General features: G+C 42.4%; 8 protein-coding genes and 1 non-coding gene across 9 annotated transcripts; 5 read left to right on the forward strand and 4 right to left on the reverse strand.

Moving 5' to 3' along the window:
• Nucleotides 1-1,866: 1,866 nt before the first annotated feature.
• On the reverse strand, nt 1,867-3,016 carry SJAG_00074 (hypothetical protein). Its single transcript, XM_002171336.2, has one exon. The coding sequence runs from the start codon at nt 2,951-2,953 to the stop codon at nt 2,060-2,062; it is 894 nt and encodes a 297-aa protein (XP_002171372.1). The 5' UTR covers nt 2,954-3,016; the 3' UTR covers nt 1,867-2,059.
• Nucleotides 3,017-4,751: 1,735 nt separating this feature from the next.
• SJAG_00073 (replication termination factor Rtf1) lies at nt 4,752-7,324 on the reverse strand. Its single transcript, XM_002171335.2, has 7 exons — nt 6,298-7,324; nt 6,087-6,253; nt 5,956-6,043; nt 5,797-5,908; nt 5,410-5,742; nt 5,206-5,357; nt 4,752-5,156 (listed from the first exon to the last, which is right to left on the reverse strand). The coding sequence occupies exons 1-7, from the start codon at nt 6,788-6,790 to the stop codon at nt 5,026-5,028; spliced, it is 1,476 nt and encodes a 491-aa protein (XP_002171371.1). The 5' UTR covers nt 6,791-7,324; the 3' UTR covers nt 4,752-5,025.
• On the forward strand, nt 4,819-4,900 carry SJAG_16082. Its single transcript has one exon. It is a non-coding gene; the product is annotated as a tRNA-Ala (tRNA).
• Nucleotides 7,260-11,242, forward strand: SJAG_00072 (COPII vesicle coat protein). The gene has a single exon (XM_002171334.2). The coding sequence runs from the start codon at nt 7,480-7,482 to the stop codon at nt 10,258-10,260; it is 2,781 nt and encodes a 926-aa protein (XP_002171370.1). The 5' UTR covers nt 7,260-7,479; the 3' UTR covers nt 10,261-11,242.
• On the forward strand, nt 11,177-13,615 carry SJAG_00071 (CDK inhibitor Srw1). Its single transcript, XM_002171333.2, has one exon. The coding sequence runs from the start codon at nt 11,318-11,320 to the stop codon at nt 12,848-12,850; it is 1,533 nt and encodes a 510-aa protein (XP_002171369.1). The 5' UTR covers nt 11,177-11,317; the 3' UTR covers nt 12,851-13,615.
• On the reverse strand, nt 13,513-14,998 carry SJAG_00070 (ribose 5-phosphate isomerase). The gene has a single exon (XM_002171332.2). The coding sequence runs from the start codon at nt 14,474-14,476 to the stop codon at nt 13,646-13,648; it is 831 nt and encodes a 276-aa protein (XP_002171368.1). The 5' UTR covers nt 14,477-14,998; the 3' UTR covers nt 13,513-13,645.
• Nucleotides 14,999-15,229: 231 nt separating this feature from the next.
• Nucleotides 15,230-15,896, reverse strand: SJAG_00069 (40S ribosomal protein S11). The gene has a single exon (XM_002171331.2). The coding sequence runs from the start codon at nt 15,801-15,803 to the stop codon at nt 15,342-15,344; it is 462 nt and encodes a 153-aa protein (XP_002171367.1). The 5' UTR covers nt 15,804-15,896; the 3' UTR covers nt 15,230-15,341.
• A 404-nt stretch (nt 15,897-16,300) lies between these two features.
• Nucleotides 16,301-17,795, forward strand: SJAG_00068 (pig-W; the record flags this gene model as incomplete). Its single annotated transcript, XM_002171330.1, has 3 exons — nt 16,301-16,642; nt 16,704-17,516; nt 17,646-17,795. The coding sequence occupies 3 exons, from the start codon at nt 16,301-16,303 to the stop codon at nt 17,793-17,795; spliced, it is 1,305 nt and encodes a 434-aa protein (XP_002171366.1).
• A 225-nt stretch (nt 17,796-18,020) lies between these two features.
• Nucleotides 18,021-19,413, forward strand: SJAG_00067 (RNA polymerase III transcription factor tfiiia; the record flags this gene model as incomplete). Its single annotated transcript, XM_002171329.2, has 3 exons — nt 18,021-18,200; nt 18,254-18,709; nt 18,754-19,413. 3 exons carry the CDS (start codon nt 18,021-18,023, stop codon nt 19,411-19,413), a joined length of 1,296 nt encoding a protein of 431 aa, XP_002171365.2.
• Nucleotides 19,414-19,439: the final 26 nt, after the last annotated feature.

A 19,439-nucleotide genomic window follows, 5' to 3' on the forward strand; every position in this document is an offset into this window, starting at 1 on the left:
GTATGGTATATTTGTTTATTTTATGATATACACTGTACGTTATTTTATTTATTTATGTATTGATTTATGTATTTTATCTATTTTTATATGTTTTTTTATGATCTCCCGCATAAGTTCTCAATAAATGAATATAATTGTATTCATCCGTATACTTTTTCTTCTTAATTATGTCTTGCACCTTTGTGCTGTTCAATTTCGGTCTAGTGGTTTCTTCGCTCAACTAACTGATTAAATTCAATTAAGGCCCATTATCTGATGCTTGGGGTTCACATGACTTTGTTTGATATGGATTTGCGAATACAAAAACTTAAAAGACGAAAAACAAAAAAACGAAGCACACTATTTTCGAGTTAATTCATATTGTGATATTCAAAAATTTTCTACAATTAAACAAAATCAATTAAAAGTTGTTCAATTGAAAATGAAAAACATAAATAAAACTTAATCAACTAGCCTTAAGCTCTGAAGTTCGTCCCATTGACAGAGTGATTGAAGTCCCTCCACTATTTCTTACTGCCGAATAGTTTTGACTACTCGTAATAAGTAAAATACGGCATAATATCCGTAATTGACGAACCATTGCAGTTCATATTATGACTTAGTCTGAACTACTAAAACCAAAATGCAGGGATTATATCACCCGACTTTCTAAAAAATGCACTGTGTGTCCATGGAGCCTCTAGCTTTGGTAGAATTTTGTCTACACCTCTGGAAACCTTCTGATCACAAGGAAATACTGGCTACGAGCAATTGACTAAATGCCGAAGAAAAACCGATATGCTCTTAAGCGAACATTGATGATGACAACTGGAACCCCTGTACAAAAAAAACGCACCGCTTAGCCACCGCACTGTTTAAAAGCGTATCTCTGTGATATGATTCTCATCTTGTTAAGTATTTCAACACAGAGTCTAAACCCGTATCTCAAATGACCCACTACTGGATAGCCATACAAAATAGTCTTTTTTTTTTTTTTTTTTATTGAATAAATTACAATAGGTACAGGGAGTATTGTAGAACACTGCATAGCATACTTCATTGGTGGCTTCGTTACTGAAACGGTCCAATAGTTGGAATTAAGAAACTCCCGTCTCAGGAGCACGATTGTAATAATAGATTAATTGTGCCACCTGCATATTAGGACTTTCTAAATCCGAGGAATTGCTTACTAGCATTCGGCCTTGGGCCGATTATGAGAAGCCGTTCACCATGAGAAAAAAATTGTCATATTTCGTTGTCAGATTTGTTCTGTTCATAGGCTAGTAACTCACTCACTTTAAGCCTCAGACGATGAAAATAATGTTTAATCAAGCCATTAGAGTTTAAGGTTTCGCCTACTCTAATCTTATTTATTGAATGCGAACTTCGGGAAACAAGGCAAGTGAATAAGCTGAATGGAATTAGTACTAGTCAGTAAGATTGTTTGCTAGAATGCATGGTCTTAATAAAATCCCAATTTATTTTCAAAGAAATTACGGGGTTGTTTAGTGGAATTAAGTGTATACAGAGCTCAAATAATGGTTTTGCTAAACAAAACAGATTTATATACTTCCAGTAGTTTTTTTGTGAATAAACTATTGTGAGATAGTGTATTACATAAACCACTGGTTAATTCAAACTCAAAAAGCCTTGCAACATAACGTACAAGTCGCACATTAAAGGTGATGATACACAAAGCAGAAGTTTGTTTGAAGTAGTCTACAGTGCAATAAGTAGAGTAAACCAGAGGATTGTTTCGGAAAAATGATTACTTCCACAAACTTAAAAACGCTGACGAGATTACTGTTACAGATCATTCTACAGCGTAACAATATGTAAGTCACACCCGCAGCCTATTGAGCAAGAACGCACGACCCTTGCTCAGGACGTGAATCCGACCCCCCGCTGGATGTCATTGTTTCACTTAGCTTTAAAATAATTGCAGCCAATTTGTGACTTTCATCATTGCGGTTTTATTAGATCCAAAACTTAACATATTTGTTATATAAATGCTTGTTTTATGCTAATACAATAACGAAAAAAGGACGTAAATGTTAGACTAGTACCACATTAAAACTTCTCAGTTAAGTGGATTGTAGGAAGTGGGAATTTCAAAAATACGCTCAAGAACTTCTCCAACACCACCTTCGTTATTAGAAAGGGGTGAGATTGTTCTTGCACATTTCTTGGCAATGTCCATTCCGTTGGCCATGCTGACAGACCAATGGACAACCTTGAACATAGAGATATCGTTTTGGCTATCACCAAAAGTAATAACATTCTCGGGCTCAATATCGTGATAAATGTTAGTAATTATAGCAATTACAGATGTTCCCTTGTTAATGTTCGAGGGGACGAGCTCAATGGAAAAGTTTGTAGAAATCATAGGGCTAAAACTCGTTACTGGGAAATCTTTTAAGATTTCATGAATCTTCTCCAGATCCTCAGGAGTTCCTAACAAGCCAGCCTTGACGACCTTACAGTCATTATGAAGGACATTATGGCGCACAGCTTGCGAGGGAGTGTCCATGTCAACAACCTCACCGTAATGTGCAAGAAGCTTAACGAGAGGCTTCTCTGGGCCGTCCTCTTTCATTACATAAACAGTGTTCTCATCATATACAACCATTCCGACAGTGGGCATGTCCTTGATTCGGTCGTACACTTCAAAAAGAGCTTCCGTCGAGAGTTGCTCAATGTAAACGGGTTCTCCTTTATCATACAGGACACCTCCGTTCAAATGAACAGCAGGGAATACATCCAAATTCAATGACTTGGAGATTTCCCTCGTCGAAGAACGTTGTCTTCCTGTAGCAAGAACAATTGGGAGTTCGGGATAATTTTCACGGATATACTTCAAAGCACGATACGTTCTAGGATGAAGTTTGTGTTCTTTGTTAAGAAGTGTTCCATCAACGTCTGAAACGATTAGTTTAACTGAGCTTGCTTCGGGTAAGTTAGAATTTTTCGTCATTTTATTTTTTCGTTGGATTGTACTGGGATGTAGTGTATTATATATAGAAAAAATCAGATTTGATTCCGAAAAAGTGGGGATCGAGGCTAACGTAACTGAGCATTATGTGAAGCTATCTGAGCATTGTACAGTTTTTTTTACAAGTTAGTATCAAGATTTTTATGAATTCATTCGTTGAAGTTTTATTACTGAACTTAATAAACTAGGGTTTGAGGTTTAGGAACCCAGATACAGGAAAGGGTATACTCTCACGTCTGAGTGCATGGAACAGACGCACGTGTAGTGATCGTACGGATCAAAAGCGGGTATTTCCCGCAAGCGCTTTTTCGTAACATCAATGCGTCGATGATTTTATCAAGACAAACTGACAAGCACAGTTCAGACATGTTATACTATTTACTACGATAACTCTTTTTGTAGTGTTTTAAACGATATATCTCTTGCTTCGGAGAATGTGTATGCATTTTAAGTTTCGTTCGCTCAAACTTTATTACGAGATGCAACTGTTCGAGTCAAAAAGACCTGCTGCATGAGCAGTATGCTCACAGAACTTGTCGGATAAAAGTTGCTAAATTCTCAATTGAGAGTAATATATGCAATTGTTTAGAGGTTTTTTCAATGAGCTTCCAGGCGAAGTTGGAAACATGGCGAACAAAAATTAAAGCCACAGAATGAGTACAGTTTTGAAGCTGTTTTCGTATTAAATACACATATTCTAAAACGACCAAAATTTTATTACAAAAGGCTTTAAGTGTCAGAAATCGGTATGATTTTAAGGTTCGATAGATCTGAACATGACGCATATAATTAAGTGATATTTAAATTTGTTTTTGAATCAAACTGTATCATGGAATGAAGGATATATTTTAGCGCAACGTAACCTAGTAATATAATAACAATAATTTCAATACTCCGTGTATGTTCAGAGAAACTGAAATATAGCCATAAAGCGGCGATTCAATTTCGGTCAAACTTTAGAAAAAACGCATATCACATTACTTTCTTAAACTTATCCTGTTATCTTTGTCCATAGGAACTTTGAATATCAATAGGAACTCATCCCATTCGGCTGATTCACTTGTTTTGTTTCCTGAAACTCGCATTCAATAAATAAAGTTGGGTTAAGCGAAACCTTAACCCAATGATTCATTGAATGCAGTTGAAGCTTTAAACGTAATTATGTATTGAAATGAAGATTTTAAGTAACAAATAATGTTGCCTGTTAAAAGGTCTAACTTCATTTGTACATTGACGTCTAGTATTCTCATCCTATAGACACTAACAGCGCATGACATGTGCACTCAACATTAAAGAAATAAGGTTTCGGTTCCAATATACGTTTAAATAACAAATGCGATTAACTAAAGAAACAAAAGTCAATGCACTCGCTGTTTTTAACGGTGAATTATCAATGAATTTTTAAAAAATGTACTATAGTTATTCAACGAAAACTTTTGACTTGCTGTTCTCTGAAATAAAGTAAAGAATCACATCTTAACAATTGTTTAACGAAAATGTTAAAGGCAATACTCCAACTACCTAATTTAGAATTTCAGTTTAGGGATTTATTGTCGTCGCCACAATAGGAACAGGACCCTAAGTAACCCTTAGATAGCTGTTTAACGATAAACTTGATCATATTAAAGCCTTTCACACACAGCTGAAGGATTCGCAATTAATTCACCTACTCACGAATTGGAGAAATAGTTATTGATACGGTTTTAATTATTGACTCAAGAATTCTTGTTCTAAGTTCAAGTCTTAGTCTAGATTGTCCTAATGTGCAAGAAACATCATATGCAAATTCAACTTACTCCTACTAATTTAGTGCTATATAAAAAGCTATATTTCATAATTAAAACAACGGGGATGTGGTTTAGGGGTATAACGTTTCATTCGCATGTCCGCGCCTTGAAAAGGTCCCGGGTTCGATTCCCGGCATCTCCAGCTATATTTTTATTCTTTATGAATTTTAATTGTCGTAGTGCTAAATTCCATGGCTGTGCTAGTGCATTATTCGTTTCTTACTGTCGTGAAGCAAGGAATTTTCTCAACAAAATGAATGCTTATTCTTAATGAATCTGTGAAATATCAGACCCACTATCATCATTACTCACGGCTGAAGGGTTGGAAGGAAACAACTTAGAAACCAAAAGTTCAGGTGGTAATTGTTGCATATCCTTGATGATGTGGTTCAGAATTTCTATATAATTGTTAGTAAGTTTTACACAATCTCTAATCGATGTATTTACCTTTTAACGACTTGACTTCCCAATTCGGTACTGTATATTTCAGAGTCTTATACTGTTGGCGACATATATCCGGTGACCAAAGGTTGTCTGTACTTTGTGAAATATACTTCCAATCAATTTGCCATTCTTCCTGGACATTTAGTTGTGATATGCTGGGGTCCGTTAGTAATGATCACTTGCTTCAAGAATCCATGGATTACGAACCTTTCAATTAACCATAAACTATCACCAGCCAAAAATATGTGATCTGGTTTCGTTTGTTGCTTTGTAAGCGAATTGTATTTTAACTTGCAATGATGCCGATGCCTAGTGCCCAGTTGCTCAGATATCTTCATCCAGCGAATGGGCTGTTCAGGATTATTTTTTTGGTAATCAGCGACAAGTGCCAACAAACGTTCACATTCTTCAGAAGTCCACGCTGACCGGTTTACTGCGTTGCAATGAATATAATCGCGCCAAAAATCACGACAGTCCATCGGCCTACGTTGAAGCATCTTCCCGATGGTTGTCCATGTTGGGCCGTGAATGTTAACAAGGCTAATTTTTAATGTTAGCAAACAAATTTCTGATACGTATCAGTCCACAACATACTCTTTTAGCTCTTCCTCCTCCTCCGAACTCCATACGCATTTTTTTGGGCATGGGTGATATTTACGACGAACATAGTTGTATACGCTCTTTCGATTACGGTCCAACATGCTATCTGTTTTATCACAGTTAGTACATGTAATGAAAAAAGTGATAACTTACATAAATTCTGAAGAAACTGTGATATTTCCGGCGTCCGACTTGAGTTCCACAACCGATAGCGAAAATCATCTTCTGTACAATTGTACATCTATCGAGTTAGTGCTTGTGTTACTAGAAAATAAAAACCTTACCGCACAAAAACGTGTCACTTCTCGTTCAATCAACAACACTTCTTCCACGCCCGGAGTTCCGCTGTCAGTTGATGATTTATATTGAAAGTTTTCATAGCCAGGTACTTTAAAGTATCCCCGCATGTGTCGAACAATCGTCCTACGGGAATACATCGGCATTTTTGAGCCTACTTTTGTTAGACCAATGACGAAGCGAAACAAGTTAGCGTACGAAATCTGACAAAAACCGGTGTAAATTTCCGTGGAAGGCGAACGGATGCCATAAGAACGGAGCGCGCTTCAACAAAATCAAGCTTATGATCCTTCAAGATTTGTGTTAATGTCTTAATCAACAACTCCCAAGCTGCTGGTGTCCAGTATGAGTGATTGCGCTGCAGCTTCCGTTCAAAGAAGGTTAAGTCCACAGTTCCGGACTCGTTGTTCTGGTTGATAGAGTCATTTAACAGAATGTTGGAATTGGCATTAGATGATTCATTGAAGGAATTCTTTTGAATCCCAGAACCGTGCTCTTCCCTAACAACAATTTCGCTTGAGGCAAGTTCTGACGGAAGGTCAAAGATGGTACTGGGGGGTGTCTGCGAAAGTGGAAAAATAGACGATGATTGGGGAGGTGTTGGAAATATAAAACTAGACGCTGTTGATTCATTTCCAGGATTGAAAAGCAGTTTAGGCACTGCTTTACTTTGCGATGAAGGGGACAACATTGTAGCGGTGAACAAGTGTAAAAAAGCAACAAAAGGATTTCAATCAATCAAAATTTGTAATCCAAAAAATCAAGCTTGCAGCAATATTGCAAAAGCCCCAAAAAATTATCCCTTAACGCTTTCTCCAAACCTTACAAGGGCCGTACTCACGTAGAAAGTAATATGAAATGCTTAATAAAAATTCCAGTAAGAATTGAGTCGATGAGGATATAACTATTGCAACAATTTTCAGGTACTCATAGAAGAAAACTTGTAGGTATCGGTCGACTTATATATCAATGTTAAAGTAGCACGTCCTGTTCTTTTTAAATGGTGAGAATCCGTTTCGCTGCGAAATCCGTAGAATCAAAATCCTCAACAGAAAAAAGCCATCAAACAAAAAAGAGAAAAATACGAAAAATTATCCCAGTTTAAACAAAGTACTGACTGATGCAAAACGCCCGCAATTGTTCCTCAGTCTACTCTGTTTCTGCTATAGCAGGTTGTTTTTTCAGGTTCGGTAAGGGTTAGGCACTACCCACACCCTAACTTGGCTACCTCTTACTCATACCCTCTTGAAACGAACCAACATCTTTTTCTTCAGTGGCTTTCCTGCTTTAACCGTTATCTAATTCTAGGTTTGCTACTTGCTGCTGCGGTAATTGTGGATTGTAGACAGTTGATTTGGTAGCGTTGTGTGACCAAACAAAATGAACAATCCTGAGGGTATGTATACAGGAAATCCCAATGATCCTGGGAATGGATATGGCAGGCAACAATATAACCAGTATGCTGGTTACTCGAATGTAAATTATGGACCGGGAATGTCGAATGCTCCTAATAATGCGGGATATGGAGCTCCTGTCGCGGGTTCAGGTGTTATTTCTCCCGCAGCGGCTCCGTTCACAGGTTCTGCTCCTCTGGGATCTCCTCCTACTGGAGCTGCTACTCCTACGGGAACAGTTCACAAGTCTCGTCGTCAATATCCTGCTGAACTTTTCGAATTGACAAACGCTCCCGCCGAACCTGCTATTTCTGGTGCCTACGGCGCTGCTCCCGCGGGTAATGTTGCAAAGGGATATCCTTCCGCAAGCAGCGCATATCCTGTTGACCCTTCTCTTGTGTCTGAAGTTCCTTCAATGGCCAACTTAAACGACCAATTTTCGAACATGAACGTTAGATCAGATGCTTCGCGTCAATTAATGTCTGTTGAGCTTACCAACCAGCCTGCAGATGTTACCGCACTTCATGAACCACGTCCGTTGGCGGGTCCTTCGCCCGTCGAAACAACGACTGGTTCCCCCAATGCAAACTGTCCACAAAGATTCCAGACTTCGACTTTAAACGCCATTCCCAACACGAGTGGATTGCTGAAGAAGTCGAAGCTTCCTTTCGCTGTTATCGTTCGTCCCTTCCCAACACTTCTGGAAGAAGATGACCCTGTTCCTGTTACTTTGGACACCACAATTTCGCGCTGTCGTAGATGCAGAACATACATTCATCCCTTTACTACATTTATCGACAATGGTCACCGTTACCGGTGTACCGCCTGTAACATCATTAACGATGTGCCTCAAGCCTATGACTGGGACAGTTTCAAGAATGTATCCCGTGACCGTTGGCAGAGACCTGAACTCAACAATGGAGCGGTTGACTTTATTGCTCCTCAAGATTATATGGTCCGCCCCCCTGCACCCCCCGTTTATGTCTTTCTTATCGATGTTTCTTTTATTTCCATTAGCTGCGGAATGGTCGCTACGGCCACTCGTACCATTCTTGAATCGCTCGACCGTATCCCTAATGCAGACGGTCGCACTCGCGTGGCTTTCATTGCCGTCGACAGTTCCCTTCATTTCTTTTCTATTCCTCTTGGCTCTGATGAGCCCTCTCAGCTTGTCGTATCCGACTTGGAAGAGCCCTTCCTTCCCCTTCCTCAAGACCTGTTACTCAATCTGAAAGAGTCGCGTCAGGGTATTGAAAATTTGTTGACTCATTTTAATGACATGTTTGTCAGCTCTCGCGATTCTAGCAATGCTCTTGGTCCTGCTTTGAAGTCAGCATACAAGTTAATCGAGAACATTGGCGGCAAGATTATTTGTTTGAACACTAGTCTTCCCAATGTTGGCGCTGGCAAGCTGTTGGTGCGTGAGGATCCTAAAATGCTCGGAACCAGTCGCGAGTCGAACTTGTTGCATGCGCAAGAGTCTTTCTACAAGTCTTTTGCTGTTGATTGCAGTACTTCTCAGATTTCGGTCGACATGTTCCTGTTCTCTGCGCAGTACCAAGACGTGGCTACATTGAGCTGCCTTCCCCGTTATACTTCTGGTAGCACCCGCTTCTACCAATCCTGGAATGCTTCGCGTAGCGAGGATGCAGTCAAATTTGCCTCGGAGTTTGGTGATCACTTAAGTCAAGAGTTCGGTTTGGAGGGTGTCATGCGTGTTCGTGCTACTGCTGGCGTGCGTGTCTCGTCCTTCTATGGTAATTTCTTCAACCGTTCTAGCGACCTTTGCTCATTCCCTTACTTCCCCCGCGATCAGTCTTATGTCATTGAGCTGAACGTCGAGGACACAATCACAAAACCTTTCGTTCTCATCCAAACAGCTGTACTGTACAGCACATGCTTTGGCGAACGCCGTATCCGTGTTTTGACCACAGCGATTCCCGTTACTCAAAGCTTGTCTGATGTGTACGCGGCAGCCGACCAACGTTCGATTGCTCACTACTTGATTGTACGTGCGGCTGATCGTGCTTTAACGTCTAAGCTTGATGATGCTCGTGACAGCATTATTTCGAAATTGATTGAGATCGTCGAGGTATACAAAAAGCACCTTGCCGGTCAAAACACTGGAGCTGCCCTTCCCCTCCAAATCTGCGAGAATCTCAAGCTCTTGCCATTGCTGTGTCTCGCAGCTTCCAAGCACTTGGGCTTGCGCAGATCAAGCCAGATTGTTTCTGACCTTCGTGCTTTCGCATTGTGCTTCCTTACGACTTTGCCCCAGCCTTTGTTGTTGCGTTACGTTTACCCTACTTTCTATGCTCTGCACTCCATGGCCCCCGAAGCTGGCACAGTTGGTGAAAATGGTGTAATCCTTCCTACCCCATTGAACCTTACTTCTGCTGTTATCGAGTCGTACGGTCTGTATCTCATTGACTCGCACGTTCAACAGTTCCTTTTCATTGGTAAGGATGCCGTGCCCCAACTTGTTCTTGATGCCTTTGGCGTGAACTCCTTGGCTGAGCTGAAGCCTGGACGCTTCACCATGCCAGTTACTGAGAGTCCTTTGAATGCACGCATTAACGCCATTCTTGCGAAGCTTCGCTCTCTTGACAAGGGTACCACCGTTCTGCCCAGTTTGTATCTTGTGCGTGGTGATGTTGATCCTCAACTGCGTGCTTGGTTCCTGTCACACTTGATTGAGGATCGCAGCGATACTGCCCCTAGTTACATGCAATATTTGCAGTCCCTCAAGGAGCGCATTAACCGTTAAGTCAGGGCGGTGAGTGCTTGTACTTAAAAATCCGACAAGATAACGCTCTTTAGGCAAAGAATGTCCCTCTGGAACTTTTCATTGAAAAAAGTAAGAAAAGACTGCAAGTATGTATTTGCCCGATCTTGTCGTCGTGCTAGAGATTGCTTCATTTGGGTATATATCATGCTTATACGGACACGGGCATATGTTCCTTCTCATCGAAAAGAAAATTATGCTTGCATTATGGACAATCGTGTAATGTTTGTCGCTTGTTTCATGCAGAACTTCATAATTTACCTATACGTTTACGAAGAAGCAAATTGTATTAATTGTTCAAACTCGATAATAATGGTTTTATGAAGTATTTGAAGCACTGAAGTCGGTGTTCACTGATAAGACGCGAAAGACGAATGAAACAGGACAGTGAAGCTGCTATCAAACATCAAAGGCGTTAATTTGGTTAACCATTCGGTCGGCATTTGGAGGTAAAGGCAGCGCAACTGTATCTTATGTTCATTTAACCTTTAAACTGTATAAACTCTGCTGAACCCTAAATCAAGAATGTCAAGAAGGAGAAGACCCTGTTACCTTAATCGCACCAGCACGTTATGCATAACTAATTTTGAGGGCTCATTTACTGTAAAAGGAGTAGGAAGTCTTGCTTTTCCTGGGGTGTTGGAAGTCATTTTCAATTTCCACCAATATGCACTATTCTGCATCGCGAACACAATATTCATGCTCCTTCATACTATCCTCACATGTTCGTATACGAACTTACTGTTTCTCTGCACTCCAGTCCTTACAATTGCTGTTTACTATTTTCTATATCTGGCGCCCACTCGGGTCGCGGCTTGACGTCAAAAATCGGTTATCGTCGCAAAAGGCGGAGCTTACGCCAATACGAGAGATACCAGCGCGGAACTAGCGTCGCTGGACCTGTTTCTTTGTTCGCCTGAAAAAGGGACCACACCAAAGGCGATACTCTTTGCGACAATTGCTTCAACTGCCCTCGACTTAAAATCTTGTCAAAGCTGCAAAAAACGCAACTGAATTGCGGAAACTTGAGGTTTACAATATGGATAACTCAAGTTTCCAACGGAAACCTTCAAAGTCTGAGGACAAAAACGAAAGAAAAACGGGTTTCTTTTCACCTTCCATCAAACGCCGCAAAAGTATAGTTGGTGATCGATTTATTCCGAACAGAGACCTGACATCTGAATTTTCTGCAGCTTACAATGCGCCAGAGGAATTTCTGAGTCCTACAAAACGCAAGAAAACGCAAGAGGCGTCGGCAGACGAAACTTTTAAAACACTTTTGCGATCGGAACTTTTCGGCAACGATGAGGAGGAATCTGTGACAGGAAATACAAACAGAAGTGAAACACCAGTTCCTCAAACACCTCCCTCGTCCTCGTCGTCAGGACCTGCTCAAAACAATGCGGGACCATGGACTACTCCAGTAACTCCCAGCAGAAAAGTGTTTCGGTACATGTCTCCTCGAGACCGTTCCGAACATTCGACAATGCGTTCGATGTCTCCTTTTCATGACGACCCGAGACGCAACATTTATTCGCTGTCTCCGGTGAAAGCTACATCTCACACTCTTCTGACGAACCGGCAGGCACGCAAACGGGATGTACCGCAAGTTCCCTACAAGGTGCTGGACGCACCAGGACTTCGTGATGACTTTTACATCAATGTACTCGATTGGGGAAACTGCAACATTCTTGCCGTAGCACTTGGTTCACGCGTGTACTTGTGGTCGGCTTTGACTCGCGAAGTAACGCTGCTTACGGATTTTGGGCCTGCCGAAACTGTTACTAGCTTATCATGGGTGCAGCGGGGAACACACCTTGCCGTTGGCAAGGACACTGGGGTCGTTGAATTATGGGATGCAGAAACATGTCGCCAGAGTCGTACAATGACGGGACACTCCTCGCGAGTCGGTGTACTCTCGTGGAATGAGCACGTTTTGAGTACGGGTGGTCGCGACACCAACATATTTCACCGAGACGTTCGTGCCCAGGAGCATTACTTCCGTAAACTGGAAGGCCACCAACAGGAGGTTTGTGGGTTGCAATGGAGTCCGTTTGGTGACCAACTTGCCTCTGGAGGCAATGACAACGCTTTACTGGTTTGGGAGCGTTATGAAGAACGGCCAGTGTATCAGTTCAACCGACACAGAGCTGCTGTGCGTGGTATAGCATGGAGCCCGCACCAAAGAGGCCTGCTTGCTTCGGGAGGAGGCACGGCAGACCGAACCATGAAGATGTGGAATGCTAGAACGGGTGCGTTCCTCCGCAGTACAGACACGGGTTCACAGGTGTGTAACCTTGCATGGTCGAGGTTGACGAACGAGGTTGTGTCTACTCACGGCTTCATGGAAAATGAAATCGCCCTTTGGGATAGTCAAAATCTGACTAAAGTCGGCGTTCTTCACGGTCACACCAGTCGTGTGCAGTACTTAACAATGTCGCCAAACGGCGAGTCCATAGTCACAGGCTCTGGCGATGAGACTCTGCGGTTTTGGAAGCTTTTTGACGCAAAAGCTCAACCTGGTACCACCATTGATCAGCACAGTTTCGATTCACTTTTTCAAATTCGTTAAACGAGGCCGGAATTCATTTACTGTGATGCTCTGACGCACTCCAATCTAGTCAACCACGCCGGCTTTTCAACTTTTGTCATTTACGCACAGGTTATTTGTTTATTAATTCCTGGGGTTCCTTTGTTTCTCTTTCATTCTGTACTTCATTCTGGCCTTTCTCCTCTTTCATTTGCCCGTTCCATCATGTCATCTTCATGGTCGCCTCTCCGTTCTTTCATTTTTTTCCTCTTTCGTTGTTTATGCTTATGTTCATCTTCATGTTAACCGTTTCGTTTTTGTTTTCTTTCTTATTCTATTCGTTTTTCTTTCTTTCCTCCTTGTTCAGGATGTGTATTGAAATAGAAGTTGTGCATGTATTCGTGTTTCAGCTACTTTTATTATCATTACTCATGCAATTGGTTTCTTTCTTTTTCACTAAAATTAGTCGCTGCTATACGCTCTATTGTCCATTCCGCTGTCATTGCCCTCTGGCAACACAGAACTGCCTTTTCTTCTTTCACGTCAACCAGCAGTTGCTATTTTAGAATTGTACATACACACTTTCATACGCACATGCCAAAAGTGCATGCTGCAATCCAAATCCCTCCTCCCTTTAGCGACACGCACGCGACCGTCCCCCCGTACGCACGGACGAGAGCGTAGTCGCCTTGCGTTTTAAAACATGTGTACATAAACTTTTCTTCAATACAAATAGTACTATACATAATTCATTCTCTTCTGTGCCAGTTATGAGCAGAATTACAGACAATGTAGGACACACGTATATATATTAAAGCAAAAAACTAGTTCGGAATTTTAGACGGTGATAACGTTAGGGTTCTCGCCGGTGATCTTTTGTTGAACAGCTGAAGCAACAGTGACCTCTGCAGGAATAATACGCTGAGTACCATCGTTCTTCTTTACCGTGACACTGCCGTCAGGGTTACCGAAGTAAGCAGACTGGATCATTTGGCTGAAGATACCGACCTCAACGACGCCAATAATAAGTTTAATTTGTTTGAACAGTTCCTCGGGTTTGTCGATCAATCCGAAGTTGGCATCGATTATGAAGTTGCCGTTATCGGTGACCAAAGGACCGGCCTTTCCCGGAGCACCCATTCTCAGCTTGGGTTCTTTGCAACCCAGACGCTTAAGCTCACGGAGAACAAATGTGTAAGCCATGGGGACGACCTCAATGGGAACTCCCTTAACCCAGTAAGCACCAAGCTTCTCTGAGTTTTTTCTAGAGTCAGCTACGATAACCAAACGCTTGGTTAACACAGCAATCAGCTTTTCCTGGAACAGGCAAGCACCACCACCCTTGATGCAGTTAAGGTTGGCATCAACCTCGTCGGCACCATCGAAAGCCACATCGACGTCGGGGTAGCAGTCTGGGTCACCGAGACGCAGACCATTGGAAACAATGAGTTCCTTTGACTGGAAACCGGTAGGCAAGAACACGACATTCTCGATGCCGGGTTTCTTCAACAACCGCTCGACAACATAAACCACCGTACTTCCACTACCAATACCAATGACCTTGGCTGATTTAGGAAGGTTTTCGTCGACAGCCATATGGCAAGCCTGACGTTTTGCGAGTTCAATAGGGGATAAATCCTCAGAATCCAAGTCCAAAGTTCTCGACATTATGGGCCAAAAAAAGAAAAAAAAAAGAAAAGGGAAAATCTATGAGGGAACCTGTAAAGAAGAAGGAAGGGAGATTGAGTGATGAGACCTTGAAGAAAGTATGAAAAGTGTTGTTTACTTTTCACAATCCAGTAGATACTTTTTTTAACTTTAAGTCAACTTAAGACTAATCGAAAATTATATTCCAAGAGTAGTTGACTGCTCGACTTTTCTATAGTTCACAAATAGACCAAAGACAGAGCACAAGAAGAACACCCAAAGTGTATCTAACCCAATTTTTTATAGAGAGAGTGTGTGTATTATACCACGGATTGGTACCGGAAGAAGCAGAATTAAAAAAAGAAAAGGAAAAAAACCACGAAAAATAACACAAAATATATATAAACTGTTCAGTAGTCTCTACCAACTAATGTAAGACGTTTATCTGAACACACCGTACCTCAAGTCAACCAGCTGCCCTTGCCGTGCTTGTTGGTAAAGGGATAGTGCTTCTCAGCGTGTCCCTGCAAGGCGAGATTAAGGTTACAAAACATTACCGAAGAACAGAATTGATATCAGCATATCTCATCTGATAGATGGCGTTACAAACACGATACAGCGATGAAATCTTATCAGATATCGAGATATCGGAGCAACACGAAGAGAACGCCGAGGCGCACCACACGCCCCCACGAACAGCCGCCGAAAAAGTGACCGACCGGCTCACCGACGGAAAACTGACGGTGAACAACTCGGGACCCACATCACCTAAAGTCACCGAACTCCGTACCCCTACAACTCTATTACCCCGCTAAAAACACCCCACATAACCCTAAATTACTCAAAGAAATCACCGAATTTTCGATTCAACCAAGTTATTAGCTTTTTAGAACTTGCCGAAACGCTTGGAGCCCTCAGAGTGCTTAACAACGCGAAGAACGTTGAAGCGGACGGTCTTACTCAAAGGACGGCATTGACCAACGGTGACGACGTCACCCTCGCTGACACGGAAAGCAGGAGAGAGATGAGCGGACAAGTTCTTGTGACGCTTCTCGTAACGGTTGTACTTGGGGATGAAATGCAAGTACTCACGGCGGATGACAACGGTACGGTGCATCTTGGTGGAAACGACGGTACCGGTGAGGATACGACCACGGATGGAGACTTGACCAACGAAGGGGCACTTCTTGTCGATGTACTCACCACGGATGGCCTCGGAAGGGGTCTTGAAACCCAAACCGACATCCTTGTACCAACGGCGGTTGCCGGCAGCCTTCTTGGCGTTCTGGAAGATGTGAGGTTGCTTTTGGAAAGCACGCTCACTTTGGACAACAAGTTCGGTGGCCATCTCTGATTCTTTTCCGCAAGGGTTGGTGGTGGTGAGGAAGCTGGGTGTGGTTCCTCTGTTGTGGTGGACTGTGACTGTATTCTACCCTACCCTAATTCTAAATAATTGCGCCGGAATATGGTAAAATCTCGTTAAGTGGGATACTGAACCAGAACGAGTCGTAGCGAAACTTTTAGATACGTTGCTTGACTGTCTTAGGAAACGCGCAACCTTTAATTAAAAATTGTAACGCGAATGTAAACAAAAGTCTGTAGCAGAAAAAAAAATAGGAATAGATGTTGAGCTTTAAAGTTTCTGTTCTAAAGGAGGCTCTGGGAACCCTCGTCACTTTAGATTTGCTTTGTTTTTGCCGTATTAGTGCGACCACCTGTTAAAGTGTTTCATTTGCCGAGACAGCCCCGTGTCCTCCTGCCGACAACCATACTGCACAACTTCATCAATTTCCAATTGTGTACTTGTAGCTCACTTTTTGCAGGTCAGTCTTTTTCTTTTACAACATGTCAAAGGTGGAAAAGGAGCTGTTCGTGTCCAATTTGACTGGATCGTCAATTGAGGACACAACGACGCTATTGTTTGTAGGTCTTGGATTGTACATGTTATGGTCCATTATGAGCGTCCGTAAAATCATTCCCAGTGGGTTCTTAGGCTGGTTGGTGCAGTTTTTTATCTTTGCTATAATTCCTTTACTGGTTTCGGTCAATCGTGTATTCCCTAGTGTGGTACTGGTTATTCTGTTATTCATTCCAAGCATTGTGCTCTTGCTTATGCGTGACGACAGTCCAAAGCACGCAAGAAACATCCAGGAAAAGCATCACAAGCCTGATACTTGGGACAAACGGGTCGGTGCTGTCACTTTTTACCGTGCTCAGATGATGCTTATTACCGTGACCTGCATTCTAGATGTCGATTTCCCCATGTTTCCACGCAAATTGGGCAAAGGTCGAGACTTGGGGTACATCGTTGATGGATTTGGGTGTCGGCTCCTTCATGTTTTCCTCCGGTATGGTTGCTGGACGCAAAAACAGCATGACCGAGAAGGGCGCTTTTCGCAGCGTCCTTCGAAATGCATTAGTCATGTTTGTTCTGGGCTTCATTCGTTTGGTAACGACAAAGGGACTTGAGTATCAGGAACATGTTACCGAGTACGGTGTTCATTGGAATTTTTTCTTTACACTGGGTTCGTTGGCTATTGGTGTGTACTTGCTTCGCTTGTTCTTGCTCCGCTGGTCGTACTTTTGGCTTGCTACGCTGGCCACCGTGGTGCATCACGTTTTCTTGACTTGGACACCTTTGCAACAGTGGGCTCTGACGGCTCCACGCACAAACTTGCTTGCTCAGAACAAAGAAGGAATTGTTTCTATTCCTGGTTATGTTGCTTTATTCCTTTATGGAATGGAAACTGGAAAGATTCTGCTTCAAGACAGACCGGCCATCTACACGAAAGCTCATGCTTGGGCACGAACCCAGAAGCTTGTCATTCGACTTGTAGCCGTGCTTGTCTTTTACCAGCTTAGCAAGAAGATGTCCGTCGGTATTTCTCGTCGTTTGGCAAACATGCCTTATGTGCAATGGGTTGTCGGAACCAACATGCTTTTCCTCTGCTTCTACACTTTGTGGGATGGCTACATTTTTCCTCCGAAGGCTACATACCAAACTCGAGTGGCATCGCTTCTGCGTCAATTGAATGACAACGGTCTTTTTGTTTTCCTCTTGGTAAGCAAGCAAGAGAGCAGTAGGATACAGAGTGTCATTGCATGTACTGGTCACTTCCAGTTTATTGAATATGCGCTCTTTATACTCACTTTTATTTCTTTCATTCATATGAACTAACCTTTATTCTAGGGAAACCTTTTTACTGGTGCTGTTAACATGACTGTTGATACTTTGCGCTGTGGTCTCGTGAAAGGACTCGCTATTATGACCCTTTATCTATTTGTCATTTGCTACATCGTTCGCATGCTCTCAGTACACAATATCCGTATTCGTTTTTAAAAGCAGAAACGATATTGTTTTATTCCTCAATTCCACCCACTCTCGCTAAATGACTCGCTTGCATCGCTTAGACGCTTAGACTGTTGAATCAGTGTGAGCACGAAGTCTCTAACCAAAACCGTAATTGCGTGTCTCGAATGTGAAACTGCTTTTGCGGGACCCGTTTGGATGTTGTTTCGGTGTCCAGAATCATTTACCGAACTTGGATCTCTCCCGTTCTGAATAATGGCCGAAAACGAGTCCTGTTTGGCTCCTTTCAGTGAAACGAAAGCCCTGAAAGTGAAGACCACTCGCAAGACTTCTCTGGACGATAAAAAAGTTTACGCATGCCATTTTGGCAATTGCACAAAGCGATACGCAAAACCATGTCTGTTGGAAGATCATATTCGAACTCATACTAACGAGGTAAGTAGCTACATCGTTTTGACATAAATTATAGGACTTTATTAACCGTTCAGCGTCCATTTGCTTGTGATTATCCCGGCTGTGGAAAAAGGTTCTACCGCCTTACTCATTTGCAAACGCATTTCCGCGTCCATACAAACGTCAAACCTTTTGCATGTACGTTTGAAGGATGCACATCAACGTTTTATACAATGCAGCACCTTCATCGGCATGAGGCTGCACATCGTAAGCCAAAAGTGTACGCCTGTACATGGGAAGGATGTACGATGAGTTTTTCCCGCCATCAACAACTTCGTATTCATGTAGCTAAGGAGCACACGCATACCGACCCCTATCCTTGTCCATATGAGGGATGTACGCAGGGCTTTCCAACAAAGGTAAAGCTCAAAAGTCATGTTGATCGTGTTCATGAAAAAACCGTATCGTATCAGTGTACACATGAGGAATGTAAAGGACAGCCTGGATTTTTAAAATGGAGTGAGCTTCAACAACACATTCGAGAATGCCACGTTCCCACTTGCAGCGCTTGCGGACAGGTTTTCCGACAAAGCAGCAACTGCGCAATCATTATGTTGTTCATGAAACCACTCTTGAAGAGCGCCGTGTTCACAAGTGTACATATGAGGGCTGTGAACGTGCATTCACTCGTTTGCCCGCTCTAAAAAATCATGTACAAGTGGTTCACATGGGTGTCCGTCCCTTTTCATGTGAAAGGTGTGGGAAACGGTTTGGCTACAAGCAGCTTTGGCGAAGACACTGTGAACGAAAACAGTGTAGTGTTACGAGCACCGTCAATAGCTGTGAGGATGGAAGTATTAGTCCGGATGCATTATCTATTCCTCAATTACCGGTTCCTAGTCTGAAGCCAACAATGAATGCTATGGAGAAGGAACTGCTATTCAGTGAGAACAGTCTGCAAATACTCGATCAGCAAAACATTGCTGCTCATGCTCAAGAAATCGTCAAGACGCTCACAGGATTTCGGTATGAGGATGATCGTGATATTTGTTGTGTTGTGCCGGACTGTCCATACCGCTTCAAGAGAATGTATGATTTGTCTCGGCATGTCGCCTCTATGCATCCGGAGGTTCCACTGGTCGATGTTTCAACGTCTCCGGATCTGTACAACGCAGTGATGGAGACGTCCAATGATGAGCAATTGGACCAACAAAATCCTCAATCTTCTCCAATTTCCACGGTACTTCATGTTTAAAACTCGCTCTTACGACTGCGGAACTA

The sequence above is a fragment of the Schizosaccharomyces japonicus genome (genome assembly GCF_000149845.2).
Source record: "Schizosaccharomyces japonicus yFS275 unplaced genomic scaffold supercont5.1, whole genome shotgun sequence".
Lineage (NCBI taxonomy): Eukaryota > Fungi > Ascomycota > Schizosaccharomycetes > Schizosaccharomycetales > Schizosaccharomycetaceae > Schizosaccharomyces > Schizosaccharomyces japonicus.

Coding starts and splice junctions, on each gene's coding strand:
- SJAG_00074 (XM_002171336.2), bottom strand. CDS start 2,953: ATGACGAAAAATTCTAACTTACCCGAAGCAAGCTCAGTTAAACTAATC.
- SJAG_00069 (XM_002171331.2), bottom strand. CDS start 15,803: ATGGCCACCGAACTTGTTGTCCAAAGTGAGCGTGCTTTCCAAAAGCAA.
- SJAG_00070 (XM_002171332.2), bottom strand. CDS start 14,476: ATGTCGAGAACTTTGGACTTGGATTCTGAGGATTTATCCCCTATTGAA.
- SJAG_00072 (XM_002171334.2), top strand. CDS start 7,480: ATGAACAATCCTGAGGGTATGTATACAGGAAATCCCAATGATCCTGGG.
- SJAG_00071 (XM_002171333.2), top strand. CDS start 11,318: ATGGATAACTCAAGTTTCCAACGGAAACCTTCAAAGTCTGAGGACAAA.
- SJAG_00073 (XM_002171335.2), bottom strand. CDS start 6,790: ATGTTGTCCCCTTCATCGCAAAGTAAAGCAGTGCCTAAACTGCTTTTC. Junction 5,743..5,796: donor GAGGAGGAAGAGCTAAAAGA/GTATGTTGTGGA, acceptor ATTAAAAATTAG/CCTTGTTAACATTCACGGCC. Junction 5,358..5,409: donor AGTTTATGGTTAATTGAAAG/GTTCGTAATCCA, acceptor AACGGACCCCAG/CATATCACAACTAAATGTCC.